Raw genomic sequence first — 24,357 nt, 5'->3', positions numbered from 1 at the left:
TCTCCCCTTGTTCAGATGATTGCTTACTTTGGAGAACACTTGGAGCTTAATAAAACATGGGCTGCACTACAATTTCTCGCTCACAGTACCATTCTTTAGCAGATGCTGTGAGCTTCTGCTGAGTCAGTACCAACTCTTGGCAGCCTGGCTTATAACAGAAAGTTCTATCGGGTATCTCATCTTCCGTCTCCGGGTCCAGCACTGTACCAGATGGTATTCTGTTCTGATCCAGTGGGCTGTCTCCGACTGTTGCGCACACTAGGTTCTCCCTCGTCTGTCTTGGTTTGGAAGCTGCGCTGAATCCTGGCCACCAGGAGCGCTCCTGCTGGCATTTGACCTAGGGCTGACATAGCTTCTAGCATCATCCCTATGCCCAAGCCACTCAAGTACAACACACTGACAACTAGCAGCGGAGCAGAGACCAGTGCACAACATGGTAATCTGACAACCTGAATACAGTCTATTGGATCCCCTAACCTGGTCTGTAGTCATTGCACGGAGAAGACATTCCACTGACAGGATAAACTGGGCCAGCTTTTAAAGGGGAGGGTTGTGATATGGCAACTGTTTCTCAGCGTGTAATTGTAGCTTATAAAGTAGGCTGCCCACTGGCCCTTAGGATTTCCTTGGTAGGTGACAAGGCCATTTATTGAAAGGCTATGTTCTGAGAGAAGCTAAAGGAGTCCTGGTGGAGCAGTGGTTATGTGTTGGGCTGCTAATCACAAGGTCAGCAGTGTGAAACCACCAGTGAGTCACTGGTATAAAGCCACACTTGACATCGGGCTTCATCGAGAAACAACAGTGCTGGCAAGGTGCTCCTGGTGGAGAAAGCATATATATATATAATATTATAAGCATATATAGATATATGTTATGGGCCAGACCTCCTGTTCACTGTCACCAAATTGATGATGAAGTCCAGGAGGAGAGGTGAGAACAGATACAAACATCCTGAGACATGCCGAACCTGAGATTGGGGTAAAACCTCACTTGTCCTTGAGCAGCTAACCGACAGGTCCACGGCTCCAAACCACTAGTCTGCTCCCTGGGGGAAAGATGAAGTTGTCGGCTACTGTAAAGAGTTACAATCTCAGAACCCCACTGGGGGCATTTCTACACTGTCCTACAGGGTCGCTGTTGATTCGGTTGCCCTCCCCCCCCTTAGATAACTCTATACAGAAGCTGGTGTCCTTGGGCGTGGGATGCGGAGGCTGGAGGAAAACCAGGCAGTGCAGGAACTCAGTGCATTGCAAACCTGCATGGGGGAGGAGAGGCACCTTGGTGAAGGGCCCTGAAGGCTGAGCAAATTTCACATCCAACTGCCTGCATTGGCCCCGTCTGACCCGGTAGCCTTCTGAGACAACAGAATCGCTGATTGCTGCCAAGCATAGACTTTGAACTTACCAACAGAAGGGGATTCCAGCCTTTATTTGTGGTCTACTCACAGCGTGACCTTAGATAAGTGTTTCATCATCTCCCACCTCCAGTTTCTGCATCGATAGCAAGAGATAATAACAGTGGGTGGTGATACAGGCTGAAAAGGATGCAGGCATTAGCACCAGAGACGTACTAAACCTGTAACCAATTCTGCTTCCCTCCCTTTCTTCCTTCTTCTCTTCTCTCTCTGTTTCTATTAATTTAATCATTCTTGTTGCTTAACCCTCTTGCAACCACACCCTCCCATGGGGTGGTTTGTGTGTTGCTGAGATCTGCAAGCTCCGCCACGGGTAGTCCAAACGCCGGCGGGTAACGCATGGCAGACAGGTTCTAATGGAGCTCCCAGACCAAGGCAGATGAGGAAGAAAGGCCTGGAAAATCGACTTTGGAAAATCATTCTTAGCGGTCATCTAGTTGATTCTAACTCAGAGTAGACTTGTGCTCTTTGGGGTACTCAAAGCTGGACTCTTCCCAAAGCAGATCACCAGGCTTGCTTTTGGAGTCCCTTTGAAGTGAATTTGAACCGTCAGCATTTTAGCTAGTGCGGTAGTTATTTGATGTCAACTTGAAGATGTCTGAAAGTGGCGGGGGTGTGTGGGGGGTGGGAATCCAAACAGTCAGTCCAGTCATAGCCTGACAGTGCTTCCTTGGGCAGGGGGTGGGGCGGGGGTGTGTGTGGGGAGTGAGAATCCAAACGGTCAGTCCAGTCATAGCCTGACGGTGCTCCCTTGGGCAGGGGGGGTGGGTGAGAATCCAAACGGTCAGTCCAGTCATAGCCTGACGGTGCTCCCTTGGGCGGCGGGGGGGGGGTGGCGGGTGAGAATCCAAACGGTCAGTCCAGTCATAGCCTGACGGTGCTCCCTTGGGCAGGGGGTGGGGCAGGGGTGTGTGTGGGGGTAAGAATCCAAATGGTCAGTCCAGTCATACCTGACAGTGCTCCCTTGGGCAGGGGGTGGGGCAGGGGTGTGGGGGGGTAAGAATCCAAATGGTCAGTCCAGTCATACCTGATGGTGCTCCCTTGGGCAGGGGGTGGGGCAGGTGGGGGTGAGAATCCAAACAGTCAGTCCAGTCATACCTGATGGTGCTCCCTTGGGCAGGGGCTGGGGCGGGGGTGGTCTTCTCATAAGAAGACCCCTGGGAACATTCTTCTCTCTCTCCCACTCCACCTTCCTGCATGCTGCCACCCTGGTGCGCTATATGTTTCTACCAACCGTGGATCTACATGAGTCTGTATCTACCAGCCTGTGATCATCCTGCCTTCTGAGCCATTGCATGTGAGTCCGTAGAGGGACTTAGGCACTAGTATCGGACTGATGGACTTGAGTTAGACTGGGCTGGAATGCTTTCTTGATATAAACTCTTTCTTATACATATATAAGTGTCACTGGCTTTGTTTCTCTAGACAACTCAACCTAACACGGCTAGTCATCACGTTCTTAGTCATGTATGCCACCCAAATTTCATTTCTGAAAATTAGCCAATGGAAGTTATATGAACCATAAGCCCTCTAGCTTAGAGGGAACTTGAACAACACAGTGGCTGCACCAATGAACTTGAGTGTAGCAGGGCTTGTGAAGGTGGCACAGGGTCGGAGAATGTTTTGTTCTGTTGTTCATAGGATCGCCATTAGTTAGAGCTGACTTGGCCATGAACGACAACAATGACAATCCTTCTTGCAGGGGGGGGTCACCTTTTTCTCAGTGACTGCAACCATCTTCCCAGATTTCCTGTCCTTTGGCCTTATGTTGCATCTAGCTCAGGGGACCATTCCTAGCCGGGCATGCTACCTTGAGAGCCATGGAGAAAAGCAGAGGTGCTCTGGGCCTGGCTTGGTGAGCAGCACTTGGTTGACCTTGAACTTAGGGCCTCCTTACCCAGGCTGCCCCTCAGAAAGGAGGTCATCTTTACCCTTCTCCTTCCCTATTACTTGTGTCCTGGCTTCTGTCTTCTGGGATTTCTCTTTCTTTGGGGACATCGAATGCAGGATATAGCCTAAGCCTGGGGAGGGAGGCATTCCTTCTCCTGGAGAAGGTTTCACAAGGATGCCATGGTCGAGCAGAGAGCAGCCTCCTGCGGGATGCAGGGTTCCTGTCAGACCCTCTTGTCCTTGGGTGCCTGTATTTCTCAAAAACTTGACCCTTGAATCTCTGTACCCAGAAGAGGTCCCTGTGCATAGTGTTCAATACTAGCTTGAAATTATATACAATGTTATTATTATTTTATTGGGGACTCTTACATCTTTTGGTACAATCCATACATTGATTGCATCAGGCGTACTTGTACATATGTTGCCTTCATTTTTAGATATTTACTTTCTATTGAGCCCTTGGTATCAGCAAATCATTTTTCCCCTTTCCCTCCCTCTGCCTTGGTAGATTATAAATTATTATTATTTTTCATATCTTACACTGACTGCTGTCTCCCTTTCTCTGTTTTCTGTTGTTCCCTCTGGAGAGGGGTGTATGGTTATGTGTCGATCACTGTGCTCGATTCCCCTTTTCTCTCTCCCCCTCACCCACCCCCTTTAGGTCTTTGAATCTCTGTTTTGAAGAGAAGTCCAGTGAGACATTGGAGCTTGTGCTGGGCCCTGGAGCCTGGACTTGTGTGACTTGTGTGCTGTCTTGCCTCTCGTTACCTCCCTGCTTGCTTGGTCTTTGGCTACTGGCTCCCTCGATCCCTGGAACACTGGACCCCTCTCAGCCGCCTCTTCCCCACCTCTCCCAGTGACCAGTATTAACCTTTGTCCCAGTGGGGTCTGGGGACAGATGTGGGAAGGCTGGGGTTGGTAGCATGCACACAATGGCCCCGGGGTGGGGGCATGTCATGGTGATCCCTGCCCCTGCTTGGCAGTGCTGTGGCACATTGGATGGGTGACTTGGTAGGGTGGGGTCCGTTCCTGTTCCTGACCCAGGTCCTGAATATATTGGTGTGGAGGTTATGGTTCCTGGGTGGTTGCCCACCTGCAATTTCACACTTAGCTTGGGGGAGTGGGCAAAACTGGTATGGAAGGCATCCTCGAAGCATAAAGATCTGTATACTGTGAGGAAATACTGTGAGCAAAGGCTCACTTGCTCACAGTATTTCCAGTTCTCCCTCCAAGCTCCAGGTGAGGCTGTGTGTTGGGGTGGTGTCCTCTGGCCAGTCACATCCACTCTTAGCTGGAGGGAAGGTGACCCTGTATGCATGTGTACAGTGAGCCGGCCTCAGTCCCTCTGCAGGGCTGCATATCCCCCAGCAAGTATCCCCTCATGAAAGATTCATCACATTCAGTAGAGAAAACAAACAAACAAACAAACCCCACGAGAGGTCAAAGCAAAAAGTGGAGGAGAGAAAAAAGTGCGTTAGTCACTTTTATGGAGATTTCACCCCTGCTTTTACATAAAGGATCTCGCATTCTCATTTTGCTCTTGTCTCTGCTAACTAGTTAGCCTGTCCTGGTCCCAGGCCTTGCTGTGGGCCTCCTGGGAGCTCTGGTGCATAGTGCATTGCACATTGGACTGCAGGATCAGCCGTTTGAATCCACCGACTGCACCGAGGAGGAAAGAGGAGGCATTCTGTTCCTGCAAGGATTTAGAGCCGCAGGAACCCCATTCTGTCCTGTGAGGCCACTGCGGCTTGGATCCAACGCCCTGGCAGTGGGGTTTGCTTGGTGACAGTCTGGGAGTCTGCCTTTTAACCTGCTCCCAGGGTTTTTGAAAGCACGCTGAGGGGTGAGAATCGTGCAGTATTGTTCTACCTCTCACCTGGCTTGAACGGCAATGACTGGTCTCTTTTTTGGAAATCTGACTTCTACCTCCAATTTCACACTTAGCTGGTATGGAAGGCATCCTCAAAGCATCATGACCTATGTACTGTGAGCAAATTCTGTGAGCAAATGCTCTCTTGCTCACAGTATTTCCAGTTCTGCCTCCAGGCTCCAGGCGAGGCTGTGTGGTGAAGGGAAATGTCCGAATTTGGCTCTTCTGCCCATGTCGCTGTAACTCCCACGACGTGATTGTCCAGGACGGTGCAAATAAAGGTGTGTGAAACACTAGCAGAAGAGAGGGCTCAGAGTTTGTCGTTATTCCATTGGCTCAAAGGAGCCATCTCAGAAGCAGTAACAGAGAGTCTCAGGACCCGTCACTAGGAAGAAGAGTAACCAACGGAGCACTTCTGAGATCCCTTTCTGCCTAAAGTAGCCGAGGCCGAGACCAGAGGCTATGGCATGGAGACCATGAACCAGAGCCGAGACCAGGGGTTGAGCCAAGGGGACTAGGAGACAGTGCAGTGGAGCAGCAGGCAGGCTTGCTGGCCCATGGAGGCAGAGGCCAAGTGGCTGAGCCGAGGAGAGCCAGAGAGAGAGACCTGGCTGTAGACCAATGACTGTCCCCTTAATGTTTTCTCCTCCTCTTAATATTTTCTGATGCTGGCTGGGGGTGACCGTATGGCTTCCCTAATAGACCCCCTTCATCGTGAGTATTGTCGTTGAGTTGTGTGTGGTCATCGCAACAAATGATCACACCCAGCGTGGAAAGAGAGTGCAGTGGGAGGAATGTTTGGTGTCAAACTAGGGTCCAAGAAGGCTTGAGGGTGGCAGCGTGCCTGCCCTCTGCCTTGCTGCGCTTGGTGTGGGCTGGTCTGGAGATGGGCTCTCTTCACTTGTGGAACCAGAGGAGGTCAGAAATGGTCTCCATGTTGCTCTCTCAGGCTATCTTTCCTGGAGTGCTCAGTGCACCCTGCCGCCTCCCCTCGGCCTCGGTGATGTCCATGATCCTAGCGGATCCATCAGTTGGTGCCCCTGGGTGAGGAGGGCAGCTACCAGAGACAACCTGGAGAGGCATTAGCATGGGCAAGAGAGACAACGGTACGGTGCTGAGCCACTGAGATGTTGGTGTCGCTTGTTAGGGCAGGGAGCCACCCTCTTGGGATTGACACCAGCTCCTTTTGAAGGGTGTCCCACGCTAACCATCCACAAGTCACTGGATAGCATCTGGGGTCGATGCTCTGCCATGAAGCAGAAAGCAGCAAGTAGTTCTTTCTAGAACATCCTGAACAGAGAATTAGATTCTGACCCAACTGGGGTTTTCGTTCTCAGACCATGCTGACCTCATTGGACCAGAGTTTTAAGATAGGAGCTTTGGGTTCTAGCAGGGTCTTGCCAGATTGAAAGAAAAAAATTAAGAAAAACAACCCAAGAAACAAAACACCAAGGAAGGAAGCATCCAGAAGGTTATTAGGTCACAGAGCTATAAGGCAGGGCCCATAGAGGGCAGAAATGAAGTCATCCAAATGGCTAATCTTAAACTCACAGCAGATTCCCAAATTAGGAGTGGATTGGTTTCCTGGGATACCGGCAGTTGAATTGCAATTCATGTTGAAGCTCTCCTTTCTTTGCAAATCGGGCAAAGCTAATGCACCCATTCCTCTTATCCAGTCAGAATGAATCAAGTGGAACACACACACACACACACACACACATCACCTAAAGAAGCACATGATTCCTCCCACGGCGCATGTGCTTCACTTGCATTTGTGTTTATAAGGCTCGCCTCAGTTATGCCATCTCCCCTCCTCCCTGATCAGGTTAGGAACCAGGAGAAGCTGCGAAACTGCTGATGGACATTTTCACTGGTTCCCTGGGGTTTTTGCCAAGTCATTTGACCTGAGCTTGCAGAAAGAGATGCTTTGTGATGACTAAAGATGGGTCTTCCATTAAGTGTTGGCTCTCTGTCCCTCTCTGCTGTTGTCAGTTGCTGTTAAATTGATTCAGAATGGCAGTGCCTCCATCTGTTAGACTCCCCATAGGGTTCCCTTGAGAAAGAGATGCCCAGGTTTGTCTTCCAAGGTGCCGCTGGTTGGGTTTGGGTTAATGGTTGGGCACTTAGCCATTTGCTCCACCCCGGGACTCCTGGGTCGCCATGAGTTGGTATTGACTTGATGTCAACTAACGACAACAGTCAGGGTCAAGGGCCTAGCTCCCTTTCTGCTTTTCCTCCAGGGTACCATTTGCTTATCCACCTTTACGGAGCCTAGGTGGCATTGTGGGTTATGCATTGGACTGCTAGCCACAGGTCAGCAGTTTGAGACCCCTCACAGGAGACAGAGGAGGGATAGACCTCTAAGCTTGGAAACTCCCAGGAGTAGATCTACTCTGACCTATAGGGTCGCCGTGAATTAGAATAAGACTCAGTGGCAGTGAGTTTGGTTTTTGAGTTTTAGGGACTCCTTAACTTCTCTGTAGGAAGAAATCATTAGAGAGTTCAATGGCATGAGTGCCATCCCCCTTCCCCCATCGCCCACTCAAGAAGATGATGAATTGATTTAATGAACATCTCAGTCCATTTCACATTATCACGTAGTCCACGCAGAGCCCCTCTCTTGCTGCAGTTGGATAGTCCTTGTTGTCCTGGAAAATGAACTGTGGAGGAGCGTACTCCCCCTGGGAGGGCTGCCTGGAGCTGGTTAGCCTGGGCCTCCTGGCTCCAGCTTGCTGGTTTAACCCACACCGTCTGTGGGGACTCTGTCTGACCTACTTACCCACCTCTCCGCCTCCAGTGTCTGCTTCATTTCCTCTGTGGGGTAGTCTTGAAGCCTGCCTGCTTGTGAGTTCCAAAGAGGGTCTTGTCCCAGACCCAGACTTCAAGAGTCTTGATGCTGCAGGGACAAAGTGCTGGTCAGTGGCTCAAACCCGGCACCCTGTGGAAGAAAGATGGAGCCGTCTTCTGTAAAGCTGACAGCTTTGGAAACCCGATGAGGTAGTTCTTCTCTGTCCTTGCAGGGAGGGTGTCTATGAGTTGGAATTGACTTGATGACAGTGGGTTTGGTTTGGTTTGGTTTTGGTGCTCAGAGAAGTTCAGCTCACTCACTCATAGTCACCTGACTTCTGTCCAGTGATGAGCTGGGCCCCAAGTCCAGTTCTTACCCGCAGGGCATGGAGCCCTCCAAGACACCACTCCACCGGTGACCCTCCACCATACCCAGGGCCCACAGACCCATTCTTTGCCATCCTTTTCTGCTGTGAGGGATGGGAATTGTGGCCCATGGACTAACGTCAGAACATCAGGGCAGACCTCTGTCCCGGTCTGAGAGTTTAGCTGAGGACACTCTTTCATTTACAGTGAATGTGACTTTGAGCTGTCTCAGTTTATGCCAGGTCAGTGCACTCCTTAGGGTTTGGCCAACTCCCAACATCTCCATCATCCAGGCAAAAGGAGATCTCTTCCCCGGCTCCTGGCTGCACATTACCTGAGTGCTTCTGCAGCAGTTCACGAGTAGCAGGATAATTGAGCAGAGATTCTATGCTCATAAGGCTGTGTGATTCTCATCCTACTTAAATACCCAGGTTGAGTGTTTTAAGAGAAAAACATGGTGCTCCATGAAGCATAAAGCACAGCTAACTAGAGAAGTGATGCTAAATTGAGATCTTGAAACTAAATGGGAGCTAGCAACTCAAGGGAGGCTGGTATGGAGCCTCTGAATGGTTTATGTGTTTGACCGCTAACTGAAAGGTTGGTGGGTCGAGCCTGTCTAGAGGACCCTCGGAATAAAGACTTGGTCATCTAATCCTGCAAGCTGTACGGACCATGGTTGTATTCTGACACACACGGGGCTTGCCATGAGTTAGAATTTACTCAGCAGGAACACGGTTTTGTTTTATTTCATCTTACAAGGTCCCACAGAATCATGTTTGAAGTGATGGTAAAGTGGAACTTTGAGGGACATAATGATTGGTGTCGGGCTAAAGCCACTCTTTGGGGGTGGATGGGGAAATCCTCAATTAAAAAAAAAGAATTTCCGTGGTGTGAATACTCCACTCATTGTTATCAAGCTGAGGCTGACTCGTAGCAGCCTGACAGGACAGGGTCGACCTGCCCACTGTGTTCCTTCCAGACAGTAACTCTTTATGGGAGTAGAAAGCTCTGTGGTTCTCCAGCAGAGTGACTGGTGATTTCGAACCGCTGACCCTGGAGTTAGCAGCTCAACACATAACCACTGTGCCACTAAGACTCCTTAATCCTCCACAGTTTGGGTTCTACTGAGTTTCATGGAGGAAATCCAAGTCGAGATATCAAGTATGGACTAAAAGCATGGATCTGAAGTTTATGTAAAGTGTTTGGGGCCAAGATTTAAACTGGGAGTCACTGGTATAAAGTGGAAACAGAGCATGGAGTGAAGTAAGAAAAGGGCTGGTGTATGGATGAATGAGAGGGGACCACAGAGTGAGGAAGAGCAAGGAGCTAGCTTCTCGAGCCTGTAGGGGATAGTGGCTGTGATGGCTGAAGAGAGATGGATGGGGACTAGAAGCAGATTGGAACCGAAAACACAAACAAACTCACTGCCATCAAGTCCATTCCAAGTCCTCGTGACTTTGTAGGACAGGGTAGAACTGCCCCCTGTGAGCTTTTACGGAAGTGGAAAGCCCCACCTTTGTCTCACTCACAAGTGGCTTGTGGTTTCAAACTGCTGACCTTGTGGTTCGTAGCTCAATGCATAATCACTATGCCACTAAGGCTCCTAGATTGGGATGGAAGGAGAGACATTTTCTCTTCTTTCCGATGTGAGAAATACTTAAAACTAGATGGAGTGGAAAGCCCAGCAGCCTCTCTCTGATGGTGCCAGGGAGCAGGTTTTACAAGGCAGGTGATGACAAACCAGAAGACAGAAGTTCCCTTGCTGAGCTACTGGCACATCTGTTCTTTGGATCAGGATTAAAGGGATCCTTTTTGGGGCCAGCTGAGTTGTATTTCATCACTGGCTCTCCTTGCTTTTGAGGAGGATTGTACCTCATCTTGTAAAAAGATTTGAAGTGGAATAACCAAAATGAAGTGACATTGCAAGTCTATCCACTTCTTTCTCAAAAAAATTAGCTCATTGGAAATAACCTTCGAACGAGTGCCAATTCTGGAGTAATTTGAACTGTTCCCATGTTTTTGTGGCTTATTTTTCACGACTTATAGTTTATATATGGACATCGGGTGGACTTTTATAATTTACATAGATAATGAAAAAGAAGCATTTCAAAATGTCTCCTTGCGGGAAATGGTCTCATTACAAAGGTACAAAGGAAGCATTGCCAATGGGCGATCTGGTAGACACTATCTGAAGCACGTGACCAAACAGCATTTCTAGTAGTTGGATCACCTGGCCCCTGGTGCCTCCTGCTATGAGACAATCAGAAGGATTTTGCCCAGGCAATGCTCCTGCTAAAAAATGCCACACCCGAGTCAGATCAAGAGGAAATAATCACATGAATTCAGACCGTGGCGCCTTCTCTGTGACAACAGATCCAGACTCCTCAACATGTCAATATCAAGGTCAACAGAAAATACTGAGGGATGGTTGTAGACTATCAGAGACAAGAGAGACTTGACAGCTAAGTGCCATGCTTGTAATCCTGATTGCTAACGGCTGTTGATTCAAACCCACCCAGTAAGAGCGCGGAAGACAAGGTCTGGTGATCTGTTTGTGTTAGGACTGCAGGTGGGAAAGTCCTACGAAGCAGTTCTGCTTTGTACCGATGGGATCGACTCCCTGGCAACTGACAACAGCCATACTCCCTACAGGATCTTGGGTTGGGAAAAAATAGGAATGGCTTTATCAGGATTGTCGGTGAAATGCACGTGAACAGTATATTAGAAAAGTGTTTGGTATAAATGGTAAGTTTTCTTGGGTATGAAAACCCTGAGTTTCTGAAGGAGATAACATAGTGACGTCCTCAAAGGTGAAATGCCCTGATACCTGAAACTTTTAAAACTTAAGCTTTAGATCCCTTAGGATTCCACTTTCTCTACCTCAAAGGCACTTAGTTGTATGTGTATGGAGAGAGAGAGAGAGAGAGAGAGAGAGAGAGAGAGAGAGAGAGAGAGAGAGAGAGAGAGAGAGAATAAATGTGGCAAAAACACTGTTCAATGGAGGTAGACAGTATCTGAGTATTTGTCGTGCTGTTCTGTGAACTTTCCTATAGGCTTGGAAAGGAGTCTTTATGGTATAGTCAGTTATGAATTGGGTTGCTAACTGCAAGGACTGTAGTTCAAAGCCACCAGCTACTCCAAAGGAGAAAGACGAGGCTTCCTGCTTGTATAGATTTACAGCCTTGGAAACTCACTGTGGCAGTGCAACCCTGTCACTATAGGGTCCCTCCCTATAAGTTAGAATAGACAAATGAGAAAATGCAGCGGGGTGAAACAATAGCTGTATCTCATTAGAAAGCTTTGGGAGATAGAGGATGCTTTCTGTTCCCGTAAAGAGTTACAGTCTCGGAAACTCACAGGGGCAGTTCTACTGTGTCCTACTACAGAGCTATGAGTTGACATTGACTAGATCGCAGTGAAGGGGCATTAGAACGTTATTTACTTTCTCACATAGACTTTTCTTGAAGTGTGTTTGTGGTGGTTACGTGATATGTTGTCAACTTGAAAAGGGGTGGAGTCTAGCCTTCAGGTCACAGCTTGCTGACCTCATTTGGAGGCGCCATGGAGATAAATAGCTCACTGGAGGCCAGATACACACAGACTCTCTGCTTGGTATTTCTGGGATAAGATACATGGAACTACGATAGAGGCCTAGAGCTGGAGGAGCCATGTGGAGACCCCTGCCAGTGCTGAGATGTTTCCACTAGACTTTCTGCCCACTGGCCCGTGATCTTCCTGCATTCAGTGTCATTGCCTGTGTTTCATGCATGAGTCTAAAGAGGAATTTATAGATTGGTATCAGACACATGGGTTAATATTGGACTTATGGACTTGATCTGGACTGGGCTGGGGTATTGTCTCAATTTTCAGTTGCTCTTGCATATAATGCTCTTTCTTATACACACGAGTCGATGAATTTGTTTCTCTAGTCCACCCACACTAACACAGCGTCCTATTTCCTTGAGCAAGAATCTTATTTTGGATGTGATTTCATTTCTTCGTTTCATGTCAATTCAACAGCATTTAGAAACATTTCTCCAGAGGAAGCAGAAGGGAATTAAGCACTTTGAGGACAAGTGTTTGGTGAGCATAGCATGGAAGCAATATCATGCCACAAGGCATGGTGATTTTCACTTGGAAGGAGAACATATTGTTTATAGGAAGCAGGCTTAATTGCTTACCACTTACTTAACAAATACCATTTGGGTTCATTTTATTTGATTATTTATGGGCCAGAAAATAAAATCTCAGCATGGTTAAGTGATGCAGTGAGAGTCCCATAACTGCTGATGGCAGGGCAAGGATTCTGTCCCCAGGGAGTTCATTCTCTTATCTCCCAGGCTGTCTGCCATTGAACTCCAAACTCAGATCTAAACTCACTGCCACTGAAGGGATGCCGACTCACACAGGTGTAGAAAGCCTGCCAGCTTGTGCTCACTCTCTCAACTCAGCACAACCCTGAAGCTTCCATAGTCCTGCCTTCCTTTGTTCAGGCTCTAAGACAGAATTAAGCTCCCCTCCTTTTTGGTTGGCTACCATATGTATCCCTGGATTTGGTCAGGCCCCTGCCATACTACCTGGACCTCACCTGAGGGATGTTTTCCCTATGCCCCCTTTGCATTTTTTTAAAGCTTACCTCAGTGGACTCAAATTGTCCTTGTCCTTTTGTGCGTGGCTTACTTCACTTAGTATAATTTCCTTTTTCCCATGCTATGATGTGTTCCATGCATTCATCATTGCTTTCTAGGGATGTGTAGTACTCCATTGCATGTATGTACCACCGTTTTTTAAATCCGTTTTCTGTTGATGGAAATTTGGGTTGTTTTCAACTCCTTGCAATTGTGAACTGTGCCGGGATGAACATTGGGGCACAAATGTCTGGCCGTGGTTTGTTTCTTGCCTCTTCTGGGTATACGCCCAGTAGGGGGATGGCTGGGTTGTATGGTCACTCAATTTTTAGATATCCCCAGATCGATTTCCATAGTGGCTGTACAAACCTACAGGTCTACCAGCAGTGGATGAGAGTTTCTATCTCACCACAGCCCCTCCAACACTTGTTGCCTTCTGATTTTTTGAATTGGGCTACCTTTGAGGGTGTTAGGTGGTATCTCATTATTATTTTAATTTGCATTTCTTTTATGGCTAATGATTGGGAACATTTTCTCATATGTCTATTGGCCATTTGGGTTTCTGTCCTTGTGAAACTTCTCTTCAGGTCCTTGACCCACCTCCTCAGTGGGCAATTAGGTTTTTTTCTTTTTGGAAGCTAGCAGTGTTGTAGATTTTAGTAACGGGGCCTTTGTCTGATGTGTCTTTGGTAAAGAAGTTTTCCTAATCCATGGACTCTCTTATTACTATCTTGGTGAATTTTTTTTATGTACACAGGTGTTTTATCTTCAGTATATCCCACTTGTCAATTTGTGACTCATCTGTATTTGTGTCTTTCTCTATTTCTGATAACCTATTTATTCCTTGTGCCAAAGTTCTCAGGTTGGTTCCAATTTCTTCACTGATGGCCCTAATAGTTTGGGGTTTTATCTCAAGGTCTGTGATCCACCTTGAGTTTATTCTTGTGCATGGAGTGAGATAAGGGTCTTGCTTCATTTTTTCTGCAGGTAGATATCCATTTTTTTCCAGCACCACTTGTTGAAGAGGGCTTCGGCTTCCCATTAGATATTTTTGGAGCGTTTATCAAAGATCAGTTGTCTGTATGCTGATGATTTGATTTCTGGGTTTTCAATGATTTCCCATTGGTCTGAGTATCTGTCATTGTACCAATACCATGAGGTTTTGACAACTGTGGCTGCATAATATGTGCTAAAGTCAGGTAAAGCAAGCCCTCACACTGTGTCCTTCTTCTTGAGGAGTTCTCTGCTAATTTTCCCTCTCCATATGAAGTTGGTAATCAGTTTATCCATTTCTTTGAAGAAAGATGAGGGTAATTGTATTGGGATTGCATTAAACTGATATAGTGCCTTTGGCAGAACTAACATCTTTACTATATTGAGTTTTCCAATCTACAAGCATGGGATATTTTTCCATTTGTTGAGGTTGCTCTTGGTTTCTTTAATCATGTTCTGTCGTTTTTCTCATATAGATCTTTTGTTCTTTTAATCAGGTAGATCCCTAGATATTTCAATTTGTGCTTGGCTATTGTGAAGGGTACTCACCTTTTTGATCTTCTCTTCTGTGGTCTTATCTGGTGTGTATAGCAGTCCGATAGACTTCTGTTTGTTGATCTGTATCCTGCCACTCTGCCATATTCCTCTATTGCTTCCAGTACTCCCCTTGTGGAGCTTTGGGGATTTTCCATTTATAAAATCATATCATCTGCGAATAACTATAGTTTCACCTTTTTCTCCCCCAGGTGAATACCTTCGATGTCTTTTCTTTGTCTTATGTTGTTAGCTGGGACCTCCAGTACAATGTTAAATAAGAGTGGGGAGAAGGGGCATCCATGTCTGGTCCCCCTTTTCAGTGGGATTGTGTTAGTCTTTTCTCAATTGACTACCACATTGGTTGTTGGCTTTTCATATATAGCTTGTATTGTCTTGAGGAGTTTTCCTTCCATTCCTGTATTCGCGAGTGTCTTAAACAGGAATTAGTGTTGGATGTTGTCAAATGCTTGTTCCGCATCTATCGATATTATCTATCATGTGGTTCTTATAGTGTTTTTCAACACTTTAAAGAGATCTTGTGCAGTAGATTTTATTAGACTCACTGCAAAGATAAGCTGAGGGCAGGCATGGGAGAAGGAGAAGCTTGTTCTGCACTCCCGGGCAAGATTCACAGGTTCCAGCAAGGAGCCAGTGAAGTCGTGCTGCCGGTGAGGGAGGGAAGAGCAGAGAAAGAGACTAGAGCCCTGAGCTCCCCGGTGGCAAGGTTCACGGGACCCCCAGCTGGGAACCTGAAAAGTCACGTCTATCTGTGGTGAAGAGCAAGTTTTTAAGCTGGTCAGGAGGGTAAGCAAGAAGGGAATGGGTAACCAATTACAAGGATCTACGAATAACTTCCTCCCTGGGGGACGGACAGCAGAAAAGTAGGTGACGGGAGACATCGGACAGGGAAAGATATGACAAAATAATAATTTGTAAATTTTCAAGGGTTCATGAAGGAGGGGTAGCGGGAGGGAGGGGAAAAATGAGGAGCTGATGCCAAGGGCTTAAGTAGAGAGCAAATGTTTTGAGAATGATGAGGGCAATGAATGTACAAATGTGCTTGACACAATGGATATGTGTTTGGATTATGTTAAGAGTTGTATGAGCCCCTAATAAAATGATTTTTAAAAAAGAAAGAAAAAATAGGTCAAAGAACTGGAAAATTAAAAATCTTATGACAGACCTAAAAAAAAAAAAAGAAGAAGAAGAGAGGAGGTAGGAGCTGCCACTTAAAGAACTTGAGCCATCTCCATCCATGAAATTCTGAGGTAGGGTGGTGTCTTGATTGCTCCGCCTGATACCGAGAAGATGGCTCATTGTCCTGGAGCCCTTTTGTCTCCATCTGATAAGGTGAGGTCAGGCTGTTCCTAATGTCCCAGATCAGTGCCTGACCCAACAGACTGGAAGTGGTTATTGTAAAGGATATTGCTCTTTTAAATTTTATTTCATATTCCTCTTCTTTAATATACAAGAATCAAATTGATTTTTATGCTGATATTTTAGCTTGGTATGTTGTCAAATTTTCTATTAGTTTATATGGCAAACATTTTTGTGTGTCTCTAGATCATAAAAAAAACCTTTCAATATCATACCAAATAATGCATCAACCCTAAAGTAGCACTTATATACAGGGTTCCGACACAGTCACGGCTATGTTGGCTCGATGTTGAGACGCGGAGGGGAATTATTTGAGAAGGGCCATGCAAGCACCACTCTTGCTGCTTCAAGTGAGGGCTGCCTCTTCAACGGATTGCCCCAAACCAATGCTGACTGCTAGCTCAGCTTTCTGCCTTTCCCCACAAACACAGAAATCCGCTTTGAGCTTCGTGTGATTCGTGAACACAGAAACACAGATATCCGCGTTGAGTTTCTTTTGTTAGCTTGATTAGCTAACAAGCTTTTTTGTAAAAATGAAGTGGGGCAAAGTGAACTTTCTTGAAGTGGGGGAATCCCTGTACCAATTAGATCCTGGGCTGAGTGAATCTGCTGTTCAAGGCTCCGCATGTTGACACCTGCAATTGTTTGACTGTCCTAATGCACATGTTCTTCATCTGTAAAGTGGGGATAATAAAGCACGACGTGTGTGTGTGTGTGTGTGTGTGTGTGACGTTTAGATGAGAGAATGTTCGAGAAGCACTTATGTTACCTGGAACACGATAATTCTTAAATCACAAACTATTCCCCAAACAATTTTTGGTGGGTGTGCAAGGATCATGAAGCTCTATAGGAAAACTTAAAATGTATTACATCATGCCTGTACCCCCAAATGGGATCTATTCTGTCTTAGCCACAGAGCTGAAAGCCTGCCTTATTTTAGTGTGGCACCAGAGAGATGCATAAATAGTTTTAAGAAAAATATGTTTGTTCTGATTTCACAAACTGGGAGTTCTTGAATTTTCTATGAATTCCCCGTGCAATAACAATGTATGTCTTCGGAAATTCTTACAACCGATTGCTTTGTGGTTTTCAGAATACCTTATGAATTCCTAATGAGTGTTTCTCTGTGAGATCAGATCAGTTTTTCAAGGTACTCATAGACAATCTGGGAGTGTTCACTTGAACGCAGGTAAGCAATAGTTTCAAGGTCAAAGAGTGAATCTTTGAGTGGGGCAGAACTTACGGTTTTCAGCCACTGATGTGATCATGCAAAAGGTTTCTTAGGGCCAAGGGTGGATCATTCCGACCTAGAGCAGTGGTCCTTAAAGTGCAGGCTGAGAGCAAAGGAGCATTCTCAAGGCTTTTCAGGAGTTCTTTTTCCTTTTCTCATTATGTGCCTGCACAGAGGCCAGCTTTTCTTTAAATGCTCCAACAAAACAAGGCGTCCCAACAGACTGCATGCAGAACCGGAGAGGAGAATCCAGTTGCAGTTACCTTCTATTAAACCAGACACTTAAAGAATTTGCAAAATATGTAAAGTTGTCCCATTATGTTCACTGTTTCTTTGGCTTTGTAATATAAGTAGCTTTTTTTTCATAAAAATACCTTTTTTATGGGGACATGTCATGAGTTTACTGTTATCATTTTAAATGAGTTAATCAAAACACTTTAACCCATTGCCATCAAGCCAACTCTGACTCATAGCACAGAGTCACCTGCCTGAGAATAATTCTAAGGCCGTACATCTTTATGGGTGCAGACTGCCACCGCTTTCTTCTGTGGAGACACCTTGGGGGCAGGGTGGGGGTGAGACACATTGACCTTTTCACTAGCACCTGCTGAGGCTGAGACACTGGGGCTCCGTTAAACAAGTTAATATATAATATTAAATAAATAAATATATATAAAGCGAGTCATAAAATATATATCATTTTAATTTCCTATATAGTGAATATTGATAGACATAATTGTAGAATGCTTGTTGAGCTCTTCCGTAGTTGTAAACAATGTAAAGGGTTCTGGGGCCCCAAAGGTTGAGAGCCGTTGTTCTGCCTTTTTCTGCCTCTAGTTCTGGCTTTGGAAGATTGACATTGCTGGTAGGTCTCAGATTTTTAGTTATTTACTTTAAATTATAATAACTTTGCCCATCCTACTGTATGGGGGAATATAAGGATCGAGACACCCTTGTGCTTTTCCAAGTGAGGAAAGGATCCCACAGGGTCTGTGTATTCCTTCCCTCCCTAACTAAATGCGCCCAGTGTCCACATAGCTGCCGGGAGCTCACGAGAGTGCCGGCATTATCATAAGTCACTGCTAGATCTGCTACAGGATGGAAGGGAAGGCTAGAGGGGACAGTGAAGAATCCTTCCCGCTCATTCACATGGTAATGTGGATTGTTTGGTGGTTTTGTTCATTGTCATACCAGACTCTTTGGGAGCCCTCAGAGTCCAAAATTTTTTTTTTTAGTCTTTCATCTTTCTCCCCCCGCCCTTTTTTTGCTTTCATGTTGTTGTTGTTGTTGTTTAAAATCATTTTATTGGGGCTCATACAACTCATCACAATCCATACATCCATCCATTGTGTAAAGCACATTTGTACATTCTTTGCCCTCATCAATCTAAAAACATTTGCTCTCCACTTAAGCCCCTGGCATCAGCTCCTCATTTTCCCCCCCTCTGTCCCCGCTTCCCCCCTCATGCATCCTTGATAATTAATAAATTATTATTTTGTCATATCTTACACTGTCCGACGTCTCCCTTCACCCACTTTTCTGTTGTCCATCCTCCAGGGAGGGGGTTATATGCAGATCCTTGTAATCAATTCCCCCTTTCCACCCAACCCTTCCTCCACCCTCTGGTATTGTCACTCTCAGCACTGGTCCTGAAGGGATCATTCCTCCTGGATTCCTGTGCTTCCTGTTCCTATCTGTACCAGTGTGCATCCTCTGGTCTAGCCAGATTTGTAAGGTAGAATTGGGACCATTATAGTGGTGGTGGTAGGGGGAGGAAGCATTTAGGAATTAGAGGAAAGTTGTATATTTCATCTTTGCTACACTGCACCCTGCCTGGCTTGTCTCCTCCCCATGACCCTTCCATAATGGAATGTCCAGTTGCCTACAGGTGGGCTTTCGGTCTCCATTCCGCACTCCCCCTCATTCACAATGATATGATTTTTTCTTCTTTGAGGCCTGATACCTGATTCCTTTGACATCTTGTGATCACACAGGCTGGTATGCTTCTTTCATGTGGGCTTTGTTGCTTCTCAGCTAGATGGCTGCTTGTTTACCGTCAAGTCTTTAAGACCCTAGACTTAAAGTCAGGCTCCATCAGCTTTGATAGTCAGGCTCCATCAGCTTTCTTTACCACATTTGCTTATGCACCCGCTTTGTCTTCAGCAGTTGTGTCGGGAAGGTGGGTATCATGGAATGCCAGTTTAATAGAACAAAGTGTTCTTGCATTGAGGGAGTACTTGAGTAGAGGCTCAATGTCCATCTGCTACCTTAATACTAAACCTATAAATATATGCACATAAATCTATTTCCCCATCCTTATATAAAAATATATTTACATATATACATGCCTTTATTTACACCTCTATAAATGCCCTTTGTCTCCTAGCTCTTTCCTCTATTTCTTTTTATTTTCCTCTTGTCCCATTATCATGCTTCGCCTTCATTTGGGTTTCAGTAATTCCTCTCGGTTAATTATCCTTGGTCAGAGTCCAAAATTTAAGTTGGAAAAGCTTTGAAGGAAAGGGATCGCATGGGGGCAAGGAACCTGTGGGTCCACCGTGGAGGCATCTTGGGATTCAAGAGTGGGAGGATGAAGAAAGCATCACTCTGCTACCTACCCTTCATGCTTTTTCATGTTCCTGCTCCTTGTGTGGAACAAATGCTTCTATAGCTGGTAGCAAAAGCCCATGCTGAGGTGCTTGGGAAGAAAGACTTGCCTATCTACTTCATCAAACCAGTCATTGAAAACCCTCCGGAAACAGCCATGTAAGGGAGGTGCCAGAAGGAGCACACCAGCCCATGTAATCCAAGGATTGTAAAGAATAAAATTCAAGACAAAAGGAGAGAATCGCATTAGGGTTTAAATTCTGAGAACCCGGCTTTCAGAAGGTTACAGATGACAGTGAAAGATCAAAATTCATTTGCAGAGTTCTCACTTGGATTGAGCCTCCATTGAATCCCTTCGGACCATTGGCCAGAGGGATGTGGATACTCTTACACTCAGAGTATGTTGGAAAGTGGATTGTTACAGATATTGTCATGTTGAAATTGAACATAATTGTTCTACTTTCTGTTATCTTCTGTTTTCTCTTAGATTGAGGATTTTTTGTCTCTTATTTTGTTGTCACTTTTGGGGGTGGGGGTGGGGGCGGCATATGGATTTCTTTATTGGAATCCCAGAATAGGTAAATTTATAAAGACAATAACTAGATTAATAGTTCCTTAGGGTTATGGGAGGCATGATTGGGCAGGTGTGGGGTGCGGGATAGGGCGCTAATAATAATGGGTATAACATAGAAGAAAATGTTCTAAAAATTGATTTTGGTGATGACTGCACGACTCTTTTAATATATTTAAATCATTGAACTGTACGGGATGTGAATTATAGATCAATAGAACTATTTTTTAAAGTCCTATGGAGGACAATTCTAGTCTGACACACATCAACTTGTCAGAAACAACTTTATGGTGGCTGGAACTTTGCGTGTGGTGTCATGAGCAACAGAGGGACAAGGGAGGAAAAGAAAACTGGTAAGAGGGAGACTAATCAGGCAACAAATCAGTGTAGATGATCTAGAAAAACGAGGTGCTACACCCCACCAACAAGCTGGTCAGTCTCACTTCTGCAGCTGTCATCTCTCTAGTGCCTAGAGCCAGGCCTGTGAGACTCCTGGACTGTTGACTCTTGGTCCTCAAAGCAGATGGTCAGTATTGTTTAACACTGGGATTCTCTGAACCTACAGACTGCTGCTATGTAGGCAGTTGAAACTCACGGCTACTCTTTTTGAAATATAAAGAAGATGGTGATTATAGATCTGGTAGAGAAAGAAAAATGATTTTGGTTTTGAATACAAGAAACTAGGGAAGCTGTATCTAGGCAGTGATGGTCATTAGGCAGTTGGAATTGAGGATCTGGCTCCTGAGAAAGAGTTTGTGGCTGGATGGTGTGCTTTGGAAATCGGCATCCCATAGAGGTAGTTGCAACTGTGGGCAGACCAGGTGACTTTAATAACTGTATCTCTCTTGCTTTATCAGCTTTTCCAGGTGGCCTATATCTTAATCAAATTTGCAAACTCTCCTCGCCCTGACCTTTGGGTCTTGGAACGATCTGTGGATTTTGGAAAGACCTATTTACCATGGCAATATTTTGCTCGTAAGTAATCATGTCTACTAAGTTATGTGGGGCTCTACTTATTTCCGACTGATCAATATTATGGGCCTTATTTGAAAATTACTGTCTCTATGTCGCTAGGTACAGACCGGTCACTCTTTAACAAAACATTTTCTTAAATTATGTTTTAGGTGAAAATTTACAAAGCAAATTAGTTCCCCGTTCAAAAGTTAGTGTGTGAAGTGTTCCATGGTGCTGATTTAATTGTTTGCTATCTCTTTAAGTTTTTATTAGCATTTGGGTGGCCATTTACAGGGCAAATTGGTTTTCCACTCAACAAGCCATGCAGGTTGATTCGAGTTACTGCTTGCAACCCCACAACAGAACAGCACGCTCTCTTCCCACTTCCGTCCTGTGCTGACCAGTTCCCTTCATCCTCCTTTCCTGGACCTTGCTGCTGTCTGAACTTTATCCCTGGGCAAACGCTGCCCTTTTGAGCCTGTATTACTGGTTGTTCTTCTAAGGAGTCCGGACCTCCCTGGGGTTATTGTTCACCTCATGTTTCTGCTGTTCTGATTCCTAGTGACCTTATGTACAACAGGGCCACGCACTGCCCAGTTTTACACCATTCCTATGCAATCCGTGCTGTTTGTTTTCTCGTCTATTATTTGGCTGAGCATTAAGCCACAGGGGGTTGGACTAAGAGGCTGGCTATTTTTAATCTTCTAAGTTAGCCCTCTGGATATCTCCATTTCATAAGCATGTGCGTGTCTATTCCAAGGATAGCACGTGCAACCCTGGGGATGCAGTGCCTTGATGGTAACAGTTCTTCCATCTTTGGAGTAAGGCTGTGTACCTCTCAGTGGGCCACCGCTCCAGCCTTTCGTTTTATATCGAACGAGGAAGGGAGCTCCATCTTTGTGGATTCTTTGTTGTGAGTTACTTGCCTTGGGCCTGCTATCCTTATTAATGAAGGCTAGCAATGCCACAGGGCCTTGTGATGAATTGAGGTGGACAGGAAGTGGGCTTCCAGCGTGCACACAGTTTCCACAAGAGCACCTCAGAGGGTAACCTGGTCTGACGGGGTGTGAAGATAGCGGGCCTCATTTTCCAATATTGCAGCTGAAAGTTAGTTTCGTTCACGAATGAAACACGCCAAGATTTTATCTAGAAGTCTTAAATGGTTCTTTTTTCTTTTCTTAAGAGAACACAAGGTTTTATAAGAGATTGTCACCAGCCATGAAAACTTCATTTTATAATACGCAAGTTTCTTTTTCTTCCTAGGTTCTAAACAAGACTGTGTGGAGCAATTCGGACAGCAGGCAAATCAGGCCCTCACTCGGGACGACAAGGCCCTTTGTGTTACTGAGTATTCACGGATCATCCCTTTGGAGAACGGCGAGGTGGGTCGGCACCGAACCTGCAGAACTAATGAAGAACAAGCTGGAAATCAGTGCTTAGGACAGGGTGACAAATGAATCATATCGAGGCCTCCCAGAATGAGTGGGGTTGGGAATTCTGGTTAGGGTGCTGAATTCTCTTCCTGGGAGATCAGGATTCAGGATTCATGGTCCAGGGTCTAGAACTCTCCTTTCTAGTGACAAGTAAGTCACTGGTGAATGGGCAATGACCCCTCCTCTATTATCCCCTGCGTGCGGGCAGGGGTCCCTAGTCCCTGAGCTCTTGTGGCAGGATGGGTGCCATCTGTTGGGGAGACAAAAATTGGGGTTACATTTGACTGTTGTTTGGAAAAATGGAGGTGGGAAAAATCAGGGGGGAGTCCAGAGAAATGGTGAGGTCCCAGGAACAGGAACTGAGTTTCCTATAAACTTTCCTAAAGGGTGTCAGCTCCTTTCTGTAAACAGAAGGATCTTTCTCCAGTGGCTCACCCAGCATCTTCCAGCTAGTGGCAAATGGGTCACGTTTCAAATGGCTGCAACCAAGCCTGCTGGTAAACAGGTGCATTTGTCTCCATCACTGCCAAGCGCAGAGTCAGGAGCTTTCTTCGTCAACCTCCCTTTGATGACTTTAGCTCTGTTACTCTGCTGCCACGCAGCACATTTCTTTACCTTTATGGGCTGGAACGCGTTGTCCATATTTCATAGCTGTTTAGCCCCTCCCTCCAACTGCACTGGTAGAGCAAAGGGATTGAACATGAAATGACAGCACCCCAGAAAGTCCAGGTTTCAGGAACCCGTTGCCAGACCCTAGAATTAGGAAGGAAAGAGGAGATGAAACTGGCAGCCGTATCTTTAGACCAGGTGAGACCCAAGACCACCTCCACACAGCTAGTGGCTCACGGAAGCCAGGTGCTTCAGGGCACGTGTTATTTTTGTTTACTTGCTGCTGAATTTTGATGAAAGGATTCCCCACCCCCCACCGCCCATTTATGTGTGTGTGGTTATTTTTAGGTTGTTGTGTCCTTGATAAACGGCCGGCCAGGTGCAAAAAATTTTACTTTCTCTCATACCCTGAGGGAGTTCACCAAGGCAACAAACATCCGCCTGCGGTTTCTTCAAACCAACACCCTTCTCGGACACCTCATCTCCAAAGCCCAGAGAGATCTAACAGTCACACGAAGGGTAAGTGGGGGCCTTCAAGTGTGGCGTCAACAGCTTTCACTGCTAGTTTTGTTTATCAAGTTAATTGCCTGGATCTCTTTCAAGTGAGCTGCTTAGCCAGGAGTGGTGGAGTGATGGGGTTGTTCTGGGCTGATGTGCTTCATGAGTTAGGAGTTTGGGTGATTGAAGAAAAATCGGCATCCTAATAAAAAAGATTAAATGCCCACAATGCTAGCCAGCCTGAGTAGATGATAATCTTGGTAGGATGATGCAAACAGTGCCAACTCCCAAATCTCAGAGACGTAGCCAAATAAAGGCTTTTGCCGTAGTGCAGTAGGGGGGAACCGCTCCATACAGCAATTCAGGGGTCTACACTCTTTCTGTTTAGTGTCACCGCTATCCTGCAGGGCCCCCGATTTTTCCTTTTTATCCCCTGTGTCAACAGAGCAGGGAAGAGAGAAGGTAGAGAGAAGATATACCTTCTTTAATCCCACAGATCACTTATGCCGACAAGAACTGCTCAACTATGAGGGTGCTTCCAGCAGGTGGTGGAAAAATGTATTATCTATCCATTCCATCTTCCACGAACGTT

At 45.9% G+C, this 24,357-nt stretch overlaps 1 protein-coding gene across 1 annotated transcript in view; it reads left to right on the top strand.

Annotated features, from left to right (window-relative positions):
- Positions 1 to 24,357, top strand: part of LOC142427460 (laminin subunit alpha-3-like) — a 126,574-nt gene that overhangs the window by 67,589 nt on the left and 34,628 nt on the right. Inside the window, exons 4-6 of the mRNA XM_075532728.1 lie at positions 21,129 to 21,246; positions 22,489 to 22,607; positions 23,616 to 23,786. Coding sequence (XP_075388843.1) covers positions 21,129 to 21,246; positions 22,489 to 22,607; positions 23,616 to 23,786 — 408 coding nt within the window. The remainder of the gene's footprint in view (positions 1 to 21,128; positions 21,247 to 22,488; positions 22,608 to 23,615; positions 23,787 to 24,357) is intronic.

This window comes from Tenrec ecaudatus, chromosome 15 (assembly GCF_050624435.1).
Source record: "Tenrec ecaudatus isolate mTenEca1 chromosome 15, mTenEca1.hap1, whole genome shotgun sequence".
NCBI lineage: Eukaryota > Metazoa > Chordata > Mammalia > Afrosoricida > Tenrecidae > Tenrec > Tenrec ecaudatus.
The sequence above is the reverse complement of the archived record's forward strand: the minus strand, read 5'-3'. Positions and strand labels throughout refer to the sequence as shown.